Below are 26,169 nucleotides of genomic sequence, written 5' to 3' on the forward strand. Positions count from 1 at the left end.
TTATATTAATTGTATATTTTTTTAGTGATTAAATAAAAATGCGACGTTTGAATTTATGGCAGCGGTCAGTTGACTAATGGTCTCGAGGTCAAGAAGATGATAATGATAATGATGATGATGATGATGACACTTTGAGAATTATTATATTTACCTGTGTGATCTATATATTTGTTGCTGGATAAATTGTAAGTAAATATTTATTATTTTAATTATTATTTATTATGTTTAATTTATTAATTGATACACGTGTTTGCGGTTAATCCATTGGAAAATTTTTTCCTGTTTTTTTATGCTATCAAGGCTCCCGGAAAAAATACTTTTTATCTAATGGGATCAGCTTGGGTCTGATATTTTTTAATTTTAAATTTACTGACGAAATTTAGAGATCTTGGATTTGTGGTTTTGTTTGGGTTCAAAAATTTATTTTTAAATCAGAAGTAATTTGCCCTTTTATAGATTTAGTTTCTGTAGATCACAGATCTAGGATTCGAGATCTAGTTTGTGAAATGAAATAATTTTTTCTGGCTTATATTTATGCAAATATTTGATGTTTAAGTTGGAAATTGAGTGAGAAAATTTGTAAAAATAACTTGCTAAGTTTTTAAAAAATATTTGAGTGTTAATTTGTTGGAATATTAAATAGAACGATTTTATTTAACTTTTTTTACAAAAGTATTAATATTTAACTTTAAAAATAAATATTTGCCTGCTAAAATTTATATTTTAAGAATAACAAAAATAGTATTAAAGAAAAGTTCAATGAATTTTATTCTAGTACTTTATATCAGACTAGAAAAAAATTTCCTCCAGTAAGTTTCCTATTGCGACATCGATCTTATCTCAACTAACCGCTAAAAAAAAAATGATTCAAAATCACAATAGTTTATTTTAAAAATAAAATCTCAACTTTTTATTTTTCTGATTAAGAAATTTAAGTCTGCCTCAAAAAAATTAGCTCATGTAATATCATCTTATCATTTATTAATTATTATTTTTCTTTTATAAACACCGACTTGTTTTTCTTACGATATAGATCAATAGCATCATCATATAAATATATATATTTATATGATGATACGAAATATCATTCTTGCACTGCGGCGGTTGATCCAAGTCATCGCCAGCTTCAGTCCCGTATCATATTTCTTAAATAAAAAAAATCAATTATCGCTTATTATTATTATTATTATCTCTTTCTATAAATCGTTAAATATTTGCCGAGTAATTTTACAATTTATGTCTCAATATCTTTCATTAATTAAAAGTCAGTCGTACATTAGTCAGTAAAAAAATATAAAGTTTCTTATTTAATAAAAAGGTGTTTGATGGTAAATATTTTTTTGCACCAATCAACCCTTTTAGTCATCATTTGATCAGCAAACTCAAGATAAAATTCCATATACATACATATATACATATGTATATATATAAAATAATAGAGAGAGGAAGTTGACGATAAAATGAATTCGCATGTGGGTGAAAAAGTGTGACACAAGATTATAGAGTACACACACTTTATTTAGCAATCTATCTATATATAAAAATATACATATATATTTATAAATAAAAATGTCTGGCCCTATTAGATTAATTTACATTAATTTACCTTATTGTTTACAAAGATGACGCATTAACATATTAATATTGAGAGAATTACATATTTTTAAGACTATTTGCGGATTTATCTGACGTACATTTATTGAAAAAAATAAACGTATGACAAAATCTATATATATATGCATCTATGTATAAATTTATTCTCACTTTAATGATAGATATTACAACAATTATTTAGTACGTCACATGTTCAATAATTATCGCGTATCGTAGTACGAATGGAAGCAGTAGCCAGTTGTTAAATGAGAAATAAACTATTTTTTTTATATCTAGGGTACTTAGAGATGCATTTATATATTTTTTATTTGTGTTTTATATGAAATAAAACACTCCTTTGATACTTATAATCAGTTGGTGATCTCTTGCATCGACACTGGCTTATCTTCTTTACACTGTACTTGCGAGTGGCTTCTGAAATAGATAGCAGTTGCAATAAGCTGTGATTATTAATCTAAACCCGCGTTAAGAGTCGAAAGAATTTATTATTTACTATTTTTATTATTTTTGTTACATAGTTTTTATTTTTATTTCAATTAATTGCAGGAAATCACAGCGATAATTTTCCACTTGCAATATTTTTTATATTTTATTTATTATAAAATATAATAAATAAATTACTATCTTATATATATGTTTTTTAAAATATAGTTTGAGTATCAAACGATAACAATATCACGTTGTATTTTTTTTTAATTATTAACTCTTATTATTGCATAAAAAAAATGAAGTCGGTTAATTAAGACGATAATGAAGTTAGCAGACAATTAAAAACTTTAAGATTTTTTTTTTATTAAATTAATTACGAAAAAAAAAAAACTAAAAAAATGCACATGTAGGAAATTTAAAAAACTACAGGTGCAATTTTTCAAAATATTTTTTTTTTTTATTGTTTATCATTTTTAAAAAAATTCAAATACTATCAGACGTTGGATAACTTCAGTATCATTAAGTAAGATACTGAAATTATTTTTGAATTTAAAAAAAAAATGATAAATTAAAAAAAAAAATTATTTTACAAAATTGCACTTAAAGTTTTTTTTATTTTCTACATGTGCATTTTCTTAGTTTTTTTTTTTTTTTAATTAAAATATTGAAAAAAAAAATTCAAAAATTTTTAATTGTCTGTTAATTTAAGGATTTTTATTTATTAACAAAATTAATTATTTAATTATAATTAGTATTGATTGTAATTTATACAGATTTTAGTGTAATAAATAAAAAGTATCGGGTATAAAAAAAATTTACTTACAGTCCAATTGCATTGATAATTTTTAAAATTAAAAACAAAAATATTTATCATTAAAAAAAAAAATTAAATATCCTCGGATATAAAAATAATTTATTAAAATTTTTGTTTAATTAAAATATAAATTAATTATTATTTTAAAATAAAATTAACAATTAATTTAATTAACGTTTTATTTAGCAGTAGGAGGTTCCGGAACCGGAAGAAACTGCTAATCAATACTCGTAAATTAAACGACATTGTTAAGCATTTATAAAGATAAATCGTTTTGTACATATATATATTACATAATTATTAAATTAAAAAAATATATATACATATTTATTATTATTATTTTTATTGGCTGTTGTATTCAAGTGCAATAGATTTAATTTAATTGAATTTAGTGGACACTTTGTATCACGATGATTTATTTAATCGTTTAATACACATCATCGTCGTTGCTCTAGTTGTCCAGTTGTCTAGTTCTCTTTACTCTTAACGGCGCTATAAAATTTCCACTTTATTTTAATGCTCTCTTAAAATTAACTAATAAACTAACGACCAATTTGCGATATTGTTTTATATGTCGTCATACTCCTCCGTTATTTTTTTATTTATTACATTTAAATCTTTAAATTATTATTAATTTTTTTTTTATGTCAGGATATCCGTTGACGTTTCTCGATTCTATTTTAAAATTCGCGGTTTTTTTCTATTAATTTAAAATAACAAATAAATAATAACAATAAATTAATTTTTTATATTTACAGTCAATACATAAATAATTTAACAATATTTTTAATTAAAATATATATAAATATATATCGTGTGATAAATAATATTATTGCAAAATATCATAATTTTTTAAACTGTAGACTAATTAGGATTTAATTATCGCAATTACCTGGAAAAATTTGAGACTTAAACTAATCCTCAATTCATTACTACAATATACAACTATATATATATAAATCACATATATTAAAAAATATCTTCTTATCGTCTTTATTATTTGAATAATAAATCTTTAATAAAAATATTAAGATCATTTAAATATAAATAATAAAGACATTAACCTCATTAGCTCTTTATATATTTATTTAATCCATTTAAATAAACTTATTTATGTTTATTATTTATTTATCAATTCCATCCGAATTCCATGTCTTCTATTTTGATATTTAATCCTTCGAGTGAGGGATCCATTTCTGTTTCATTGAATCCTTCTTCAAGGCCCATTTGCTGTTTAAAAAAAAAGTTTAATTATTTTATAAATTTAAATTTTATAATTCAATTTACAACGCAATTAATTAGAAGACATTGAGTCATGTCTACTAAAAATTTTCTCTTTTAATTAACTCTGAATTTATATAATCTCAACTGTAATTGTCTATTAAATCATTCAATTATATATTTATCTATTTATCAATAACGCGGGAAATAATTATGGCGTCGCGGGTTAAATTAATTAAGAATAAAAATGACATTGAATTAATTTTTAAATATGAAGGCGTTGAGGCCAGTGATTTACTAAATATAAATATACATATATGTATATATATTTAGGTACGAAATGATTAATATAAATCGTACGAGTACTTGATACTTTTATTTTTAATACGTCGATTCAATTAACCGTAAAAATAAAATCGATAAATTTAAAAAAATATTATTTTTAAAAATTGCACATGTAGTTTTTTTAATTTTCTACATGTGCATTTTTTTAGTTTCTTTTTTTTTAAATTAAATCGTTGAAAAAAAAATTTTTAATTGTTAATTGTCTACTAACTTCAGGAAGTGTGAATGTAGCAGACAAATTTAAAATTACAAATAATAGAGTAAACAATTAAAAAAAAAAATATTTCGAAAAAATGCACTTATTAATTTTCTAATTTTTTAAATGCGCATTTTTTTTAAATTTTATTTTTTTAATTGCTACTCTATTTATTAATAATTTTAAATCCGTCTGTCTGCTACATTCACACTCATACTTCAGGATCGTAATTTTTTATGATCCTGAAGTTAGCAGACAATTCGAAATTTTCGGATTTTTTTTAAACAAAACAATCACAAAAAAAATAAAAAATAAAAATATGCACATGTAGAAAATTTAAAAAACTACAGGTGCAATTTTTTCAAAAATTTTTTTTTTTATAATTTACCGTCTAAAAGAAAATCCAAAGATTATAAGCCGTCGGCTAACTTCAGTATCATAATTTATTTATTTATAAAACTACGGCATAAGTACATTAATTTATATAAAATAATTACTGTACCTGCAGTACTGCAATTTGAGTCGGATCACCAACAAAAAGAATTTGCGTTCCACTATCCGTTGAATTTTTGTTTCCCTCTATTTGTAATTGATCATTAACATCAATTACCTGTAACAAAAAAAAAAAAATTAATTATTCAATAAACTTATTACGAATCGTATAATATCTCCATACATTTTTACTATCTCGATGATCATTATTCAAACTGTCATCACAGTTGTTATTAAAAATACCGTCGATACCCTCATCGTCACCTTCGCCCTCTGCCTCGCCATCATTATCAACATAATCCTCAGCATCACCTTCTTCGACTAAAGCATGAGCTGTTCTTTTGTGCATAACGAGAGTACTGTTTTGCCTGTACCTTTTAAAACACAATTTGCACTCAAACGGTTTCTGCTGAGTGTGAACTAGATGATGTTTGTATAGACTAGAGTACTCGGTGAAACGTTTGTCGCAGTTTTCCATCGAACATGCGTAGGGTTTTTCACCAGAATGAATTCTCACGTGATTTTTGTAGTTCGTTGCACTGGCAAATGCTTTATTGCACGTACTGCACTGGTACGGACGCTCGCCAGTGTGAGTTCTTACGTGAACTTTTCTAATATTTGATGTCGTAAAAGATCTACCGCAACCCTCGTAAGGACAAACGAAGGGACGTTCGCCGGTATGAGTTCTCACGTGTTTGAGCAAATCACCAGAGGTTTTGAAGCTCTTGTTACAAGACTCAGAGTTACATTTGTAAGGTTTTTCACCTGTGTGTGTACGCAAATGTGCTTTGAGACTGTAACCTGTTGAAAAACTTTTATCACAGTTACTGAAAGTACACTCGTATGGTTTCTGACCAGTATGAGAACGCTCGTGTACTTTTAAATGATGGAGAGTAGTGTAAACTTTACCGCAACCATCTCGCGGGCAGGGATACTGACTCCGCGAACTTGAAGTTATTTTTTTAACGTAAATTTTGTTTATGTCTTTGGGTGAGTTGGTACATTTGTTGCCGGTTATCTCCCAGAGTTGATTCTCCGTGTTGCTGGTGACCATGTAAGTCGTCGCCCCGTCAATTATCTCGACTCCTGAGTAAACGTCATCTTGGGATGATGACCCGGGTTTTATTTGAGCATCGACGTTCGTTTCTAGTTTTAGGTGCAGCGTTTTGCCCTCGGATAAGTCGGAGAGACCACCGATGAGAATCGTACGGGTGTTTTTTACTTCCAGAGAATCTTTTAGCTCGAGATGAGTGTCCTCGTTGTCGTTGCTGTCGAGGTTGTTGGCTACGTAGGCTTGACTTCCGTCTGGTAACGTTATTGCTGTTAATGTTGCTCCTAGTAATGGATGATCGTTTAGAATTATTCCCTGGACTTGGTTTTCTTCTGACTCTTCGTTGCTTACCATCACTGATAAACATTCTAATACATCTTCTGAATTTTCCTGTTTAAAAAATATAATTTATAAATCATATATATAAAAGAATATAGGAGTAGAGAAGGGACCGATTCTTTTATTTAGAGTAAAAAAATTACCTATGATAGTAAAAATTATATGTATGAATACAAATCAATAGAAATGAGTTATTTTTACAGCATGAAGTTTAATTTACTACTAATATGATATTTATTTAAATTAATAGAAAATTTAATAATTATTTTCAATTTTATTATAAAAATGAATGGAATAAAAAATTTATGATACTGAAGTTAGGCGACGTCAAATAATTTTTGGATTTTCTTTTAGACGGTAAATTATAAAAAAAAAATATTTTAAAAAATTGCACCTGTACTTTTTTAAATTTTCTACATGTGCAGATTTTTATTTTTTATTTTTTTTGTGATTGTTTTGTTTAAAAAAAATCCGAAAATTTTGAATTGTCATGTACCTGAAGATCGGAACGTTTTTCACGCAACGAAACTGAAAATAATTCACGAAATTTGTGTCTTAAGGCGAATTTAGGGGTAGTTGGGGTGGCCTGTCATTTTCGGGTGACGTGCGAAACATTTCCGAAATCTAATTTCCGGATTTATTTTTTTTTCAACAAATCAATTTGAAAAAAAAAAAAAATGCACATGTAGAAAATTAAAATACTACAAGTCCAAGTTAAAAAATTTTTTTTTTTATAATTCATGATTTTAAAAAAATTATTAGACGTCGGCTAACCAGTATCATAAAAATTTAATTGGCGACGTAGATTTAAATTTAAAAATATGGGTAATCATTGAATATGAAATGAGTGTGAATGTAGCAGACATCAGACAAATTTAAAATTATTGATAAATAGATTAAATAATTAGTAAAGTAAAATTTCAAAAAAATACGCATTTAAAAAATTAAAAAAATCAATAAGTTTTTATAAATATTTTTTTAAAAATTATTTACTCCATTTATTAATAATTTTAAATTTGTCTGATGTCTGCTACATTCACACTCGTGAATATGAAAATTAATTTTAAACTGGATAATAGTTTAGTATTTTTTTTTCATATTTAAAAAATAACTTAGTTTTTGTCAATCAGCAGATTTAAAAAAAAAATAAACAAAACTTACATTCGAGTCATGCAGTAATGAAAAATCATCGGATTTACAAAGAATATTTTCTGAAGTTTCTTCATCTTCCAAAGACATGACACTAGTTAGAAAAAAATTAAATAAATAAATAAAAAAGTGAATAATAATTATTTTAGTTATGAATAAAATTTTTGAGGTTATCTTTTAAATGAAAGACTTTGAATATTAAAATAATAAATAATTATAATAAATCATTGTTTCAAGTGGATTTAAATTTTGAAAAGTGGCACTTTTTAAATGATAAATGAAGGATAAATAAATATATTTGGCATTAAATAATAAATTTAGTAAACAATACGCCATGTTCGTTGACAGTGGCAACGATCATAAAGATTATAATAAAAGTTTATGAATTTTTATTGTGATTTGTTGTCAAGATTAAACTACAGAATGTACTTTTGACGGTTGTTTATTAAATTAATTCATTGGGATATTTAAATAAATAATATTTAAAACGTAAATTAAACAAAGAATCTTGGGAAATATTACCCATGAAAACTTGGACTGATGTTGCACCGAACCACGAGGTTGATTTTATTTTTTTTATTTAAATTAATACTGGAGTTTGTTCAGAAACTTATCCGAGAAGGTAAAACGGATTGTTTATTTTTTTATAATATGCAAATTACTATATATATATTTGTATATAAATCTATATGTATATATTTATCTTTCACTGTAGAATCCGCTTTACCTTCCAGGGTAAGTTTCTGAACTGAAACAAGCGCTAAAAGTTTTGAAAATTTAAATAGATGGCGCGAATTTTCGCCCTGTTGTGGCGGGAAAATTTTATTTATTTGAATGTTATATTTTTGAAATATTGAGTGATTGAAATTTTTGACAGTTCGTTGAGGAAATTTTAAATGAATTTCAACAAGAAGATAATAATAACGAGCAACTTACAGTCACTACGTCACTGCTCGAGTATCACTAGCAAATTTAGTAAATTTGATTTGCTTAACATTTTACTTTCAGATGTTTTTTTTAATTCGCAAACCAATCGATTTAAAAAAGTGTTAATTCTAGGATTTAAAAAAAAATCTACACGACCTAATTTTTTTTGAAAGTCATTGATACATTTTTTTTTCTAAAATATATCAACTATGATGAAAAATACAAAAACTGATTAAATTTCGTGGGTTTATCAAATGGCTGTTGTCTTTTATTGATACGAAAAAAATCCAGTATCTAAACTCAGAGTTTTTTTAAATTTTTGTCCCCGTAATTTTATAAAATCATTAATTATTATCATAGAGACATGGCATGGATTAAACTTTTCTTCTTTTCTCTTGATAATATAGATATTAGATGTATATTCAGTGATATTTATCTATATACAGTCATAGAATAATTAAAGTATTAATTTATTTAGAGTGATAAATACGATCGCCTTTTTTTTTCGCGCCTAATTTAAATGTAGGGGAGGGTGGGGCAGAGCGGCCCCCCTAAGCCAATTATTTTTTTTTGTGGCTTTCAACCATAGGATCACTTTACTTTTGTCCTATTTCGAACAAATTTATGGACATTTTGCCAAAATTCTGAAAAATTTTTTTTTTTTTGTGGGGCAGAGCGGCCCCCCTTCAAAAAGTGATAAAAAAAATTTTTTTTTTCGTTTTTTTTTTTTTTAAATTGTTTTCATCATTAAGAAAGTATTTCTTTCTCTTGACAACTATCTTTGGTTTTATATTACTCGACAAAAATTTTTTAAAGCGTAAAAAATCGTTCACTCTCGATTACCTTAATTACTAATTGTTATTTAATAAAAAAAAAATCAATTCTATAATTTTACTTTATTTCAAAAATTTATCAACTAAAAAAAAAATTTAATTTTTATGAATTTTTAGTGACCAAATTTGCCTCTTACATAGAGAAACGGCCGAAAAATATGAAAAAATAATTTTTTCGGAAGTTTCGGCTGGTCCATTTTGCCCCAGGTGTTATGCGTAGGGCTAGAAATGTGGAATTATAATCATTTTTTTTTAATTTGACGATAAAAATATGAAAAAATCACTTTTTCTAAATTTTGGGCTTGTCCATTTTGCCCCAAATGTCATGCGTAGGGGTAAAAATGCGCGAACATATCGGATTTATAGTAATTAGTCGAAAAAAACAAAAATTTTTTTTTTGGTCAAAATTTCAGGGGGGCCGCTCTGCCCCACCCTCCCCTATTGCGAATGACGTAAATAACTTTATTATATAGATATGACGAGAACAAAATTTTCCTTACTCTCCTAATAATATAGATAATCAGAGTTTGTTAATTTTTAAAAATAATCTTTTATATTTATATTGTTACTTTTTTTTATATTGATATATTTTTTTCTGTAATATAACAAATAATTAACGCTGTTTTAAAACCCTGGTTATTAGATTGTTACTTTGCGGCCGAGTATTTTTGGCTTATCATTTTAAGATATCGTACTAATTATTTTATCATCCAATAGAAAATATATAAAAGTTTTATTTTAAGTACAAATAATTACACTAATTACAAGGAATCTATTAGTGTTAAAATCGGATGTTTTTTTGTGACGTCAAAAGTAATAAGTAACGTGGAATTTTTTTTACACATCGTATATATAACTGCAAGTTTTAACTCCTGCTATGACAGTTGACTAAATCGGCTATTGGAGAAGAAATAATAAATAGTAGTCTACTCAAAAAATATTATTGAAAAATTACAACCAAGTGAAAATATGAAATCCAGTGTAATATTTTTCTGTTTTATTGCCATTGGCTATCTAGCCTTAAAAGTAAGTAATTAATAAATTTTTGGAAATGAAAACTAAAGCTCAAAAATTTAATGAAAATAATTAATCACTTTTTTTTATTCAGTATTGATATTAATTATTATTTATGCATAACAGAGTTCGGCTGCGCCGTTGGTGGATGAATATGAAGACGATCTTTCAGATTACGAGATAATTTATGGTGATCTAAATGGTTTTTTGAAAAAAAGAATTATTTTGCCTGAAAATCTTATCAATTCGACCTGGGTATCAGATTTTGATGATGAAAACATGGCCTACAGAGAATCTAAAGTCAATGGAATCAGTAAGCTCATCGATGATTTGCTAGTCGGCTCATTTTACGTCGTAGGAAAAATGACTGAGCTAAAAAACTAAACTTAATAATTATTTTAAAATGAATTTCATTTAATTTCTGTACTAATTAACTTGTAAATCTATTCAAATATTTTAATAAATTATTTTGCTCATTTATAAACCCAGAGTTTTACTTTAAAATCTCATATATAATTTCCTGTAGGAAGAAAACAGAGTCCGGCACTTGAAACAAAATAGATTTCTCTAGACTTTTTATTCTGTAAAAAATTGGAAGTGGATACGGATTTTATTTCAATCCGAATTCTCTCCGTCATTTGGAGTTACACGGCTTGAAAAAAAATCACTCTGCATACGCAGTGAATAGGGAGTTTTTTTTTTCAGCGGAGTCATATAAGAATGATGTGGATTTTATTCCAATCTGCACTCACTCCGATCTGAAATTTTAGCATTAAAATAAATTCCCTTTCGGGATAAAAAATAATTTGCTCGAAATTCACTCCCGATTGAATCCGCGTTCACTCCGCAAATTTTTTTTATATTTTTTATATAAAGTAAAGTGTCCACAGTTGGTACAGTTCTAAAAATTGGTGCTTTTACCTTTCAAAATTCCTTTTTTTCTCTTAAACTTGAGTCTCAAAAATTAATAGGCTTTTTAAAAACAAGCCTGGCTAAATTTCACAAAATTAAACTTGAATATTTTCTTTTATTTATTTATACTTTTGAATGTCAGTAACGAGATCTCGCGAGCAGGGAGTCATATAATAATTATATAATTATCTTATGTAAATTTTTTAAGCATACAGTCGAATGATGAATGATAAAAATTAGGTTACGTATTATAAAATAGATCGAAGAGATTACAAAATAGTGTTGTCTTTGAAAATGAAAGTAAACTCCCATCGGCGTCCTCACTCCTCACGTGATGATCCTTTGCTTGTTCTCTCATGTATTATATCGTACATGTTTGTGACCCAAGTAGAGGTGGGATACGAGTCTATATCCTCCTAGAAGGTATATTTACAAGTCTACTCATGGATCACATTCTCCAGTGAATCTAAACTGGATCAGTGGCCAGCTCTTGTCGCTGTCAGTTTTTAAATTCAGTGGTTCAAACTTAAACTAAATGTTTGTTTTTTTTTTTAATTAATTAAATTAATTATATATTTGCTAATTACATTATAATAATTAGTCATAATTGTTTTTTAAGTATATCTACTTGAGTAATAACACTTGAGATCAGTATAATTACGTGGGGTAGGAACACGAGTGTCAAGCATCAGCAATTATCTTACTCGTAATCATCTTAATTATCACATCATGCTGATGGTAAGTTAAAGTTTTACTCATCAAATAGTAATTGATTGCTAATTTCTATTTGATATTATAATTGTATTCAGTTATTAGATAATTAATATTTTTATTAATTAGAGTAAAATTATTTTATTCAAATTATTTAATAAAGTTCGCGTTCTTAAGCAAGAAATGATTGACAAGTTTCAAAACGTTTTGTCTCTCCCACGGTGAAATTAGTCACGTGAATGTTCCGGGTCGTGTTGGTGGTTCATGCTGGTGAATGTATACAGATAAATAATAGTTATATTAGAAAGAGCGGTCTATGTTCATCATTACATATCATCATGTAATAATTGACGAGACAATGTACTGTTTTTTTTTTTTTATCATCGGTTTTATATCTAGACATTAACTTTTCATTTCATTTCGCTTTCATTTAATTGACGAGAAAATTAATCATTTTTATTTTTTTCTTTTATTTGTCTGGTTTTATTTTCGCTGAACTAAACTTTCAGTCAGATAATTTTTGGGATAAGAGAAGTTATGGGTTATAAAAATTACAGAACTTTCATTTTTTTGAATAAATATTTAAATACTTTTTATTAATCATTCGAATTTAACTTAAAAAATAAACCAGACCTTTAAGCCCAAACGAAATTATATATACCCAGGCAAAATAGTTATATATATGCGTCTCATATCCTTAGAATTATGCTATTTTGCCGACATGTATTTTTGAATATATATTTTTTGTATAGGAGCCCACATATATATTTTAACAGTAAAAAATAGCGAGGGTTATTAAAAAAAATGACTCCAGTACAGGTTCAATTTTTGAGTTATAACGTACAGAAAGAAGCATTGACGTCATAACGATGTCAGAACATCTTGATCCCATGTATGTGAAATTTATAGGCTCTAGTATATGAATTGCAGCTTACAAAAATTAATTACAAATAACAACACGTGCACTTTGATTTTATGAATTCTATTGCATGTGAATAGGCATATATATATCGCGTTAATAATTCCAAAAGTACTTATATTTTTATACTACGAAAAAAATATATACCCGGGCAAATCTGGAATATGTCGCATGTATGCAACATATATATAAATATATGTCTCATATATGCAGATTTGCCCGGATATATCCGGATATATATTTCTTTCGTATGGGCTTTTGGCTTTAAACTCAGTGACTAAAGCCACATGAGCATATAAAAATATGTCTTTTTGAAATAAGTAACGCAATATGTATAGTATGGTATCAACGTAAATAAAAGTTTCTTATTCCCAACCTAAAAATAATAAAGTTATAATTTATGAAAATGCTGAAAATTGTTGAAGAACGTGATTAAGTTGCTTCGAAAAAAAATATTTTATTTTTCCACCTTTTCGCGGTTCAAAAATTTTCAAATCCAAAATAATAATCGGCATGATTAATAAAGGGAAAAAATTCCGCGTATTAGAAGCCTTCATTTCCCAAAATAAAAGAGATAAAAAAGATTTTTCGAAGCATCAAAAAATTTTTGAAAATAATTATTACCTAGTCGACATTCATTATCGGGATAGAGATCATAGTCACTTTTACATTTACATTTATTATCAACACAAGTAGAATGATCGGCTGCACAGTAATTATTGTCATCACAAAATCCGCCTATTACTGGTTCACATGTTGAGTTATTTACAAAAATATTATTTTTTCTACAGGCACATACATTATTTTTTGAACATATTCCATGCATAAATTCTTTGCACTCGATGTCGGATTCACATGGCTGTCCTAACTTTGCTATACAAATAAATTTTAAATTTATGAATAATTGATCACTTGATTTTTTATTACGATCTAATTTAAAGTATGTAACAAGTACTTGGTATGCATCGTGTGTTAGATCCATATATGTAGTCGGGCTTGCAGTGACATCTCGACAAAAAACAAATAGAATTAAAGGGAGCACATTCTTCATCATCAAAACAAATTTCCCCTAAAAGTAGCCCACACGTGGCGTTATTTGCAGGACCATACTTTTTTTTACAAACACATTTATTATCTTCCGAACATTCTGAATGTGGTACATCATGACAATCATCATTATCTGTACAAAATTGTCCTAATGATGCTAAAAGAACAATAAAACTTATAGCAAGTAAAACTTTAATAGAATTAATAGAATCCACTCAAATGAAGTTAAATGATTTTTTTTCGAGATGTTTTTTAATGGACCACAAGATAAGAGACCCAGTACCCGATCACTCATGTATTTGTATACATATATCTACAAAATTTTACTAAATATAGATATACAAATACACGGAGTGATCGGATACTAGTTCCTCGATCGGGTACTAGGTCTCTTACTTTAATAATAATAATAAATAATAACTTACAAGTTACACATCTATTATTAGATAAAGCTCTGAAACTGTTTTTACATTTACATTTATTATCAACACAAGTAGAATTATTAGCTGCGCATGGTCCATCTACGACACAAAATTCGTCCAATAATGGTGCACATGTTGTATGATTAATTTCAATACTATTTTTTTTACAAACACATTTTTTATCATCTGAACACTCTGTGTAAAATGTATTTTTACAATCATGGTCGTTACGACAAAAGGTTCCCAATGGTGCTAAATTAAAATTTTAAATCAATTTTTCAGAACTACACTGTAAAAAATCACCGGGGTAAGTCCAAGCGGTGTAGGTGTTAAAATTATCGGTGTTAAATTTACCCCCGAAAGCGGTGTGAAAATAACGCCGCCACCGGTGTAAATATTCTAGACCGGTGTTAAAAAAAATTCTCCGGTGTTAAAATAACGCCGCTGCCGGTGTAGATATTTTTTACCGGTGTTAAAATATTTTACTTTGTGAATATTTTGACTTACTCGATCACTATACTTGTTAATAAATGATATTTTTTATTAATTTTCATAATCAACTGACATTTTTTGTGTTTTATAATCTTTAAAGTTAATACTCCAAGCGGACGCAATTTACCCCGCTTTTACACCGGTATTACTCCGCTTTTACACCTGTTCCCCGCTTTTACACCGGTTTTACTCCGCTTTTACACCGGTTACCCCGCTTTAATACCGGTATTTTTAACACCGGTGTATTACTCCTCCTACACCGGTGTAATTTCATTTTTACACTGGGCGGAGTTAAAACGAGTCCATTTTTAACACCGCTCTTTTTACAGTGTATGATTGTTGGCATAAAAAAATTTACATAAATATATTTAGAGTATGAAATTTTGAATTTACTTGGTAAACATTTTCCATTAGGTGACGGCACATATTTATCTTTACATTGACACTGATTATCAATACAAACAGAATTAGCGGCGCATTTTTCATCATCTTCACAAAATCCACCCAAAAGTGCTTTGCAAAAAGTATAATTTTCAATTATATGATGAGATCTACATACGCATATGTCATTTTCAGAACATTCTAGATGCTTTAAATCATTGCATTCCTTATCATATCTACATAATCTTCCTAATGCCGTTGCTAGATAAATTCAATAGAATTGTATTTTGAAAAAAAAAATTTTCATAAAGGTTAGTTTAAATTTAAAAAAAAAATTACATTAAAATCCTATTTGAAAGTTAACTTACTTTGCAAGCATTGATTATTAGATTGTTTTTTAAGTAATGGTTGGCATGAACATTTATTATTAATACAAACAAAATTAGGACCTACACAGTCACTATTTGATGAACAAAAACGAACTAAAAGTCATTAAAAAAAATAATTGATATTTTTATTGCTTATTGATAAATATGTTATCAAGCTTTAAATTTTTTCATTTGTTCATTGTTATTTATAAAGTTTTTTATTTGATAAATATAAAAATATATAGAAGAGAGCGTGGTGCAAGGGAATGCTTTAAAATTTTGGTAAAAAAAATCATATGTATGTATATAATAGGGGAGGGAGGGGCAAAAGGGGGTACTTGAGGAAATACCAAGTTTTCGAGGACTCAAATACGCTAAATCTTTTTTTTTAATGATATTCAAAGTAAATAGAAGAAATTTTCAGTTACCGTTGAAAAACAAAATTTTTCATTTCCGCGGGCAAAGCGGGGTACCCCCTAAAAAAGGTAAAAAAAAAAATTTCTGGATTTTAAACGAATTTGATTAAGTTGAATTTTTTTGTAAGTAATTTACATGAAGAAAAATTATATTTTACATGTTTATTGGAGACAAAAGAAGAAAAAAAATTTTTAATAGTTTTTATCATAAAACAAACTTCATTATTATTTTTTAACTGACAATTGATTTTTGAAAAAGTTTACCAAAAAAAATTCAAAGTAACGCTTAATTATATTTACAGAAGTGATTTTGGAATGTTTAAAAACCATTTAAAATATTAAATTTTTTTTTATAAAATTTTGGGAGTACCCCGTTTTGTTTACCCTACCCCTTCCCCCCCCTTCCCCTATATAATTTTATAAAATTTACGTTCTCCGAATTTTAGAACTACACGAAGTATCAAAAATTGAGTGAAAAAAAAAATATATATGGAAAATATTGATAAATTATTTTAAAACTATTTATCATAATTAAAACCATCAAGAATGAAATGAACAGAAACAAAAATTTTCCATATTTTATTTGCTTAGGACTTCCGTTGCCCCGCTCTCTGTTAAATTTTATAATTTTTATTTAAAAAAAAAAATACCTGAATATAAACACTTATATATGAAATCGTTGCCATCGAATTCATCTGCTGCGCATACGTTATTTTGAAAACAACATGGCTTTTTATGATTTGGATTGCACTTATAATTAAAAAATAAAACTCAAATTAAGTTCAAATGTGTGTACAAAAAATTAGAATTTTTTAAATTTATTACTTACACGTTCTTTAAAATCGACGCATTCATTATTTGATGCATCGTCATAATTATCGTTAACATCGTTTACGTGTATAAAACTTGCCTGAGTTAGAGAAAAAATAAAAAACAAAACTTTATTTATCATTTTAACGAGCACTTAGTTCTAAAAACTAAATGGAAGTTTCAAGTAGAGCTTATAAGGTGGAATGGTGTGTTATTTTTTACTATCCCAATTTATATATTCTTATATATGTTTAAAATTAATAAATGTGATAGAGATGCTATTAAAAAATATGAACAGTTCAATAAAGTCAAAAATTGATTAAATTCAATTAATAGACTCTATTATTATGTTTGATAATTATAAAAATAATGATCCATTAAAAACTTGACAAACAAAAACTCCATCTTTTCTTATAAAAATTAAACATTTAAAAAAATATATTATTATTAATATAGAAATGCTTCAATAATATTTCTACTTTTCTATATTTTTACACAGAAAAAATTGTTCTTGCAACAGGACAGTTCTCCTGTGAGGATCAAACTCAAGTTTCTTGAATTGTTACAAAACTAAGTTCTGTTACAGTGAATTGTTTTTTCCGTGCAGATTAGTTCAGAAATTTTTTTTTCTTTATTGGCCATCGTCCCAATTGGGCCACACGAAATTTTATTAGTAAGTGAAGGAGGGATACAGCGGAATTTTAAATATTTTTTTAAATATGAAAACTTGAAATTGAAAAAAAAAAAAAAAAAAAACAGAACAATTATATTTTATTTGTATACTTTTGAATGAACTGCCTTTTCTTGATTAGTGTTGTATTAGTTGATTTTTAGTCTAATAAAATCATAAAAATAGAACTGATGTAATTACTATATATATATATATATATGTATAGAAAAGTTAAGTTTCTTATAAAAAAGCTATAAAAGTATTTTTAAAGAAACGTACAATCCGTAACTCATAGGAATGTCGATAAAACTTTTTTTTTTATACATTGATTTTTTACTTGTTTTACTTTAAAAACAAATGTTTTTATAAAAAATACAAAATAGTCATGCAAACCCATATTTTGCACACAATTAAAAAGAAGTAATTGTTGTAATTAAAATTTTTTGTCTGCTACAAGAAATCCTGTTTGAATATATAGGGAAGAGGGGGGCAGAGTGGGCCCCTTAAGAAAATGATTATAATATCATTAATTTTTTTTACGCGTTTACTTCGTTTTAGACCCTTGATACTTATTTTCACTTCATTATGCTGCGTCCATTAAAATTAAAAAATCTAAAATTAGGGGCAAAGTAGGCCCTCCAAAAAATTTCGGATTTGATATTTTTTATTCTTTACACGTGTGATATTTGTAAATAACTATTAAATAATTGTATTTTAATACACTGTAAAAAATCACCGGGGTAAGTCCAAGCGGTGTAGGTGTTAAAATAATCGGTGTTAAATTTACCCCCGAAAGCGGTATAAAAATAACGCCGCCATCGGTGTAAATATTCTGTACCGGTGTTAAAATAACGCCGCCACCGGTCTAAATATTCTAGACCGGTGTTAAAATAACGCCGCCGCCGGTGTAGATATTCTTTACCGGTGTTAAAATATTTTATTTTGTGAATATTTTTACTTACTCGATCACTATACTTGTTGATAAATGATATTTTTTTTAATTTTCATAAAGAACTGACATTTTTTGTGTTTTATAATCTTTAAAGTTAATACTCCAAGCGGACGCAGTTCACCCCGCTTTTACACCGGTTACCCCGCTTTAACACCGGTATTTTTAAAACCGGTGTATTACTTCTTCTACACCGGTGTAATTTCATTTTTACACCGGGCGGAGTTAAAATGAGTCCATTTTTAACACCGCTCTTTTTACAGTGTAATATAAAAGACATTTTAATAGTCTGCTGCGATATAACTTTAAAACGTAATTTTACTATCTTTAACTTTCTTAATAAATTATATTTAATCAACAGTTTTGATGGTCTATTTTAGTCCTTATTATGCGAGTCAAAGTTACTCGCGCCAAAAAATCCTTTTTTTTCTGTGCATCAATAAATAAATAGCGAGCATGTAAATGCTACCGCTTATTGCGTCTTACATGTCCATATATCTTGTAAAATAACATTTACTATAAACATGAAAGTAAATGAACTCGATACTACCTGCACGAATACGATCCATTGATGCAAGGAAGATATTAATACCGTTTTTCTGTGATTAAGAGATAACTTGTCAAAAATTTCATTAAAATATTAATTCTCGTGAGTTGCATTAGGTTTCATTGCTTAATCTGACCAATAGATTTAGAATGTCTATACTTAGCTCTAAAACAGTAGATTGATACTGAATAAACCGTTTATGCAGACGAAAATATCTCAAGATCTGAGGACGTGAATGTATCTAGAGCTTCCATTTAGGGAATCGATTGCCCAGATCTTGAGGTTGAATAATTCCATATACGGTAACAATAATATAAATTGCTACTTTTGAATAAATACGTCCAATGTAATGGGATATTATGCATCAAAAATTTCGTCAGAATATAAACAATTGAGATTTTGAGATTATGTTTATTTTTTAAACTCGCTCGGTATAATTTTTATTATTTTGAGATCTCTATCGCTTTACTTTCTCTCTTGAATCACGATTTTTTCTGCTTAATAACAATAAACTAGACCAAGGATTTCAATCTGATACTTTGCAATGTTAAGTTATAAATACTCCCGCAACCCTTTCACAAAAAAAATCGGTATTTTTTTTTTCAAAATTTCATTTTGGTAATTAATAATTATTTAAAATGACAGTGACTGTTGTATGGAATATAATTAGTGATACATTGCCTGCAGGCAGTAGGACCTCCGTCACAATATTTAGTTATTACAAGATTTTTCTAGAATAGTCGTAATTACTGACGCATTTTAAAAATTTAAGTATTGCAGGGGTGGGAAGGAGAAATGAACGAATGCGTATATTTTTAAATAATTAGATGATTTTAACGATTGACGTCAAAGTGACGTAGATGGAAAATTTTTTCGGACAATTTCACTATAAAAGGAGGGTTTTTGTATTCAAATTATTATAGTTAAAGTGATTATTGAAATAAAAAGTTTCAAGTTGAAATATAATATGAGAATTATTTTAATTGCGTGTTTCGCTATTGCCAGTTTGGCTTTACAAGTAAGTTCTTTATAATTTTATTTTTTATTTTTATTTTAAATACAAATACACGAAAGGAGGCAACAAATGGCGCTTAGAAAATCATGCGCTTATTTGAATTTTAATGTTAATTTTTAAATTTGACTTTTAAATTCTTGTTCATATTTAAAAAAAAAAAAAATTATGTAAGAAATAATTGTAGTGAAAAACATTTGGCTCAAAAATTAGTAATTATACAAGTGATGACAAAAAAAATATAATTTTGAATGAAAAATTAGTATCTTTGTTTGAAAATTTTAATTTGCTAGTAAAAAAAAAAATTTATCTTTGAGAATTACTATTGATGATGTCAATTTAATAATTTCTATAAAATTACAATGCAAGTTAATAACACTTGAGAATAAAAATGGCGCAGATTTCCGATTTTTGTCTTTTGACTATGAAGTTATTTTTATTTTTAATAAAACTATAATTTCAAAAAATTTTTAAATTAATATATTTATTTATTTATGATAACAGGGCCATGCTTTAGCAATTGAGCGTTCGGAACCCATCAGACAAATCGATTATACCGGGACATCTTTAGTTGGCGACGATATGGTATCTTATATGCACGAGGTACCAAATAGAAATGACATTGCATCTTTTTTGATAAATGAAGGCATCACTGAAGAAACAGTTGGTTCAAGGATCTATCATAAGTTAATCAAAAGTTTATTAAAAGTTTCATCGCGATTAAGTGGACCTTATGATGAAGCATTTGTCACTTTAGAAGCCATTTTCAACACTCTGTATGATTCTAATAACCCAGAGTATTTTTGCGATGAATTGAACGTTCTTTTATTGATAGCGGAACATATTAACAAAAATAATCCAGCACCTAAAAAAATCAGGAATGACGTAATAGTCTTCGGCGAAATAGATGGCGTGTCTGCAGTCCCAATTATGTCAGAGACTGCATAAGAACTCAATGGAACTAACAACGACATTGAAAAAACTGCAGAACCCATCGCTAAAGTTGAGAAACCAATTAAGTAAAAGATGTATTTTAATATCATATAGTGAATTTTAATCAAATAAACCTTACCGTTCAATCACATGCGTAATAACAATCTTTGTTTTTGAAATATAATTGTCATGTAAAATATCTTTAATTTATAAATGTTCAATATTTTGTGATCATTAAAAATACATTTTATGAAAAATTATCGCATTAGTGTCATTTCTATTGTATTTTTCTAAATGCTAGATAACGATATCATTTATTTCATCATTATTAATGGGAAATTTTAGTGACTAATAAGTTTCTAAATTTAAAATTGCAGCTGTTTTGTTCAATTTAATCAATAAAATAAAATTTATAATAAATGATCTCTGCTTTAGTTAATAAATATTAAAATTTTTTGAATTTCATAATCATAAGCCAGGTCATTATTTGAAAAGGTTGGAGTAGAAGTAAAAATAGGCGTTAAATTTTGACGAAATTACACTGTAAAAAGAGCGGTGTTAAAAATGGACTCGTTTTAACTCTGCCCGGTGTAAAAATGAAATTACACCGGTGTTAGAGGAGTAATACATTGGTGTTAAAAATACCGGTGTTAAAGCGGGGTAAATTGCGTCCGCTTGGAGTATTAACTTTAAAGATTATAAAACACAAAAAATGTCAGTTCTTTATGAAAATTAATAAAAAATATCATTTATCAACAAGTATAGTGATCGAGTAAGTAAAAATATTCACAAAGTAAAATATTTTAACACCGGTAAAGAATATCTACACCGGCGGCGGCGTTATTTTAACACCGGTCTAGAATATTTACACCGGCGGCGGCGTTATTTTAACACCGGTACAGAATATTTACACCGATGGCGGCGTTATTTCCCCACCGCTTTCGGGGGTAAATTTAACACCGATAATTTTAACACCTACACCGCTTGGACTTACCCCGGTGATTTTTTACAGTGTACGAAATTTTGTGGGGTAAAGTCATATAAAAATTTTACTGAATATTAACTTTATTTGAGCTACACTGTAATAAATAACCGGGGTAAGTCCAAGCGATGAAGGTGTTAAAATTGGCGGTGTTAAATTTTAACATCGAAAGCGGTGTGAAAATAACGCTGCCGCCGGTGTAAATATTCTTTACCGGTGTTAAATTATTTCACTTTAGAAATGTGTACATATGTGTGTGTGCGTGAATGCGCGCTCGTGAGTTTGAGTGTGTGTGTGCTCTCCAAAGCTAATACTCTGAGTGGACACAGTTTAGCCTGATTTTACACCGGTATTTTAACACCGCCGAATTAAGCCTACTATACCGGTGTAATTTCATTTTAACACCGGGCGGAGTTAAAATGAGTCCATTTTTAACACCACTCTTTTTTCTTAATTACTTAACGTAATATTTATTTAAAAAATTTTTGAAAATTTAATAATGAACGCTATCACAGTAATTATTTTTACTTTTTATAATTTTTATTATTTTACGATCTCTATTGTTGTACTTTTTCTCTTGAATCACTAATTTTTTTTTTGCTTAATAACAATAAACTAGATCAAGGATTTCAATCTGATGCTCTGCAATGTAAATAATCCTACTACCCTTTCACAAAAAAAATCCGTATTTTTTTTCTTCAAAATTTTGTTTTAATCATTGATTATTATTTATAATAACAGTGATTGCTTTATCGAATGTAATTAGTAGACATTGCCTACAGCAGTAAAACAACATCTGTCACAACATTCAGATAATGATTCAATTTTCTATGAAAGTAATTAGTGTCGTAGTTCAAAGACCCAAGTACAGGAGGGGTGGGAAGAAGTGGGCACATCTTGAAATATTTAGATAAGCTTATATTTATGTGATTAAAGTTGAAGCGACATACGTGGTAAATTTTTTCGGTTTATTTTACTATAAAAGGAGGGTTTCGTCTTTTACTTGTCATAGTTAGCTCAGTCGACAGTGAAAATTTTTCTAAAATTCTCAAGTAAAAATATAAAATGAAGACATTCGTATTTGCGTGTTTGGCTATTGCCATTTTGACTTCACAAGTAAGTTCTTTATAATTTTATTTTTTATTTTTATTTTGAATATAAATGTATGAGAAGACTGGTTCTTCATTCCCGGCCTTCATTTATGTATTAACTATTTTTATATTAAACAATAATTGTAAAATATTACGGAATATTTGAATGATCATTTTTATTTTTAATAAAAGTATCATTTCAATAAATTTTTAAATGAACAAATTTATTTGTGATGACAGGCTCATGGTTTAAGAATTGTCCAAAATCCGTTTTCGGAAATCGAAAATGAGAACGATACTTTTGTCATAAATGGAAGTAACGGCATGGAAGAATATCCTGAGTTTGGAAGTGTCCGAATAGAACCAATCGACTTTAAAGAGATTGAACGTCTCCTCGAGAATCTCCACATTTCGGATTCGAGAGTAAATGGGTCCAGTGGAGTCTCGGAAATTAACGAAAGTCAAGGAGGTAGTTTAGAAAACAACATATTTATCGACGTTTTCGATTCAAGTAAACCTTTGGTTTCACTTCTAAGTACTCCATTTAATGTACCAATAGTCAATGAAACCAAAAATGACACTGAAGAAACTGTAGAACCTATCGTCGAAAAGAGCCCAATGACATTTTTTGTCAACTATTCATTACCTACTGACATCGCTGCACCTGAACTCGAAATAATGACTTGCTTAGCGGGAACTACTGAATCTACTCCATCTAATGCATCCACTATCAAAAAAGAACCTAATGACTTTGAGCGTTCCATCCTCTCTCTTTTCGAATTACTTTCGTGGTCAACGATGTCCGCTAATGCTTCGGACATTAACAAAAGTAATGAAAATAATTTTAAAATCGAGAAAATCTCTGACCCTGTGGTTTTCTATCTTAACCCCTTTAACATTGAACCAAAAGTCAATGAAACCAACAATGACATCGAAGAAACTCAAAACCCATCGCCGAAATTTAACACTTTTTAGAAATTACCGTCCAACCGAAAATGTAACAAATCACGATTAGGTAAAAATCATATATCAAAATTATTCAGTCGACTGTAATGAAATGTAAAAAAATTTGCCGTCCAATTAAATTTTATTCTAAAAAATTTGTCCACGTTGAATGTTTTTATTTTATTCATGTTCCCTATTTTGTGATCAATAAAAATATGTTTTATAAAAAATTAGTGCATTAGTGTTATGTCTAAATACTTGATAACGATATCATTTATCTTATCATTATTAATGGGAAATTTCAGTGACTAATAAATTTTTTATTTTATAATTACAGGTGTTTTGTTCAATTTCATTAATAAAATAAAATTTACAATAAATAATCTCTACTTGGGTTAATACACTGTAAAAAATTCGCGGAGTGAATGCGGAGTGAATGAATTTTTAATTATTCACTCCCCTCGGAGTGAAATTCACTCCGGAGGGGAGTTTTAAAAATATCATTGATAAAATATAACTCCACTAAGTGAAATCGAAATAAAAATTCGCTTATTACAGTACTGATCAACCGATACGCACACACACCCGAACACACACACGCACATATTCGCACACACCCGGATACACGCACGCACACGCACACACACGCTGTTTAACAATTTAATATAAATTAATTTAAATGTTAAAACTCCGGACCGGAGTGAATTCGGAGTGAAATAAAATCCGCATCACTCACAGATCACTCCGCTAAAAAAAACTCCCAATTCACTGCGGAGTGATTTTTTTTAAAACTCCGGATTCACTCCGGATTTTTTACAGTGTAATAATTGAAATTTCTGAAATTTCACATTAATTAACTAGTTCATCATTTGAAAACTGGGATTAGAAGTAAAAATAGTCATAGTAATTTTAAAAAAATTTTGTGCTTATTATTAGTTTCTTCCAAACTTTGAAGCGGAACTGTAGTAAGTATCTGAGGTACAACGGGACACGCATAATTTAATAAAAAAAATTTTTTTAGCTCCCCGCTTTATCCCAGTAAAATATTTTGATTATGAAAAATGATGACAAAATCATGTACAATAATTGAAGTACACAGAAATTAATTACTCACTTTACTTGAGTATCCCGTCGTGCCCGCTCTCTATAGATAGAAATTTAAAAACCGCTCCAGGGTTTCTTTTAAATAAAAATCCGCTCAATGTCTTGAGATGTTTATCTACAATAATAAACTTTTTTGAATTTTAAATTATGAGGCAGTTATTTAATAGATAGATTTCTATGCGAAATCAATTCAAGCGCATTATAGATGGATGTTAAATGATTTTGTACTTAATAGCCGACTGGATAAATGCTGAGCAATAGGCAAGCAAACGGTGATTGAGATAAAAGGTAGTTTCTGATATAAAACATGAGAATGCTTTCTATTCTTAATACTGCGAGCTCTTTATACGATTATTCTCATCTCAATAAAATCTATTAGTGGCTATTAATTATTGAGTTTATGTAACAGGACATTATTTATCGTTTTTCAGTTCAAAACTATTGGACTACTGATGCTCATCACGGCATCTACAGCAGCTCCTTTAGCGAGCGTTCACGTTAAATTTATTTCACCTCCTCATATTTACGAGCATCAACTTACTACTGATGGTAATAAATCAATAGAAAATTAATATTACTCATTTATTATTCATTTATTGCCGCCAATAAAATAATTCATTACGTTAATTTTTAAATTCGATATTATGTTAATAATCTGGCTGGATAAAGTAAGATAATAAATTTATTTTAGGACAGAATACGATTACACAGAAATCATTTCTCTCAATAGGACGACGTTCTGCCGATTTTGGTAACAAAATATCATCAGGATTTTTAAAATCACCTCGTGCTTTGACGGCTTCGTCATTCGGAGCGAGAAATCCTGAAGCTTTGTGGCCAAACGGAGTTTTTGTTGCACCTGTTGATGTCAATGATTTAGGATTTAGTTCTCAGGAGTCGTCGCATCTGACACCTGACTTTACAAATGGTCTAGGTAATATATATTTTTTAATAAAGTAGTTTTTTTATAACTAAAAATTTTACATCACTCCGAAATTACTCCTCTAAAAAAAACTCTTCATTTATTCAGTACG

The 26,169-nt window shown here is 28.0% G+C and overlaps 2 protein-coding genes across 7 annotated transcripts in view; one reads left to right on the top strand and one right to left on the bottom strand.

Annotated features, from left to right (window-relative positions):
* Positions 1-26,169, top strand: part of LOC130672916 (uncharacterized) — a 31,040-nt gene that overhangs the window by 701 nt on the left and 4,170 nt on the right. For 2 of the 6 annotated variants that reach the window (XM_057477702.1, XM_057477703.1), the window contains 3 exons: positions 26-185; positions 25,567-25,684; positions 25,827-26,069. In XM_057477702.1, the coding sequence (XP_057333685.1) occupies positions 25,588-25,684; positions 25,827-26,069 (340 nt within the window). In that variant the 5' untranslated portion in view covers positions 26-185; positions 25,567-25,587. Of the gene's footprint in view, positions 1-25; positions 186-7,685; positions 8,211-11,644; positions 11,874-11,955; positions 12,075-25,566; positions 25,685-25,826; positions 26,070-26,169 lie in introns of those variants that run through there. The other 4 variants (XM_057477700.1, XM_057477704.1, XM_057477701.1 and 1 more) reach the window with 4 other exon arrangements.
* On the bottom strand, positions 3,926-8,384 carry LOC130672913 (zinc finger protein 143-like). The gene is made up of 5 exons (XM_057477694.1): positions 8,173-8,384; positions 7,663-7,744; positions 5,296-6,552; positions 5,122-5,229; positions 3,926-4,087 (listed from the first exon to the last, which is right to left on the bottom strand). The coding sequence occupies exons 2-5, from the start codon at positions 7,738-7,740 to the stop codon at positions 3,989-3,991; spliced, it is 1,542 nt and encodes a 513-aa protein (XP_057333677.1). The 5' UTR covers positions 7,741-7,744; positions 8,173-8,384; the 3' UTR covers positions 3,926-3,988.

The sequence above is a fragment of the Microplitis mediator genome, chromosome 8, assembly GCF_029852145.1.
Source record: "Microplitis mediator isolate UGA2020A chromosome 8, iyMicMedi2.1, whole genome shotgun sequence".
In the NCBI taxonomy this organism is placed as follows: domain Eukaryota; kingdom Metazoa; phylum Arthropoda; class Insecta; order Hymenoptera; family Braconidae; genus Microplitis; species Microplitis mediator.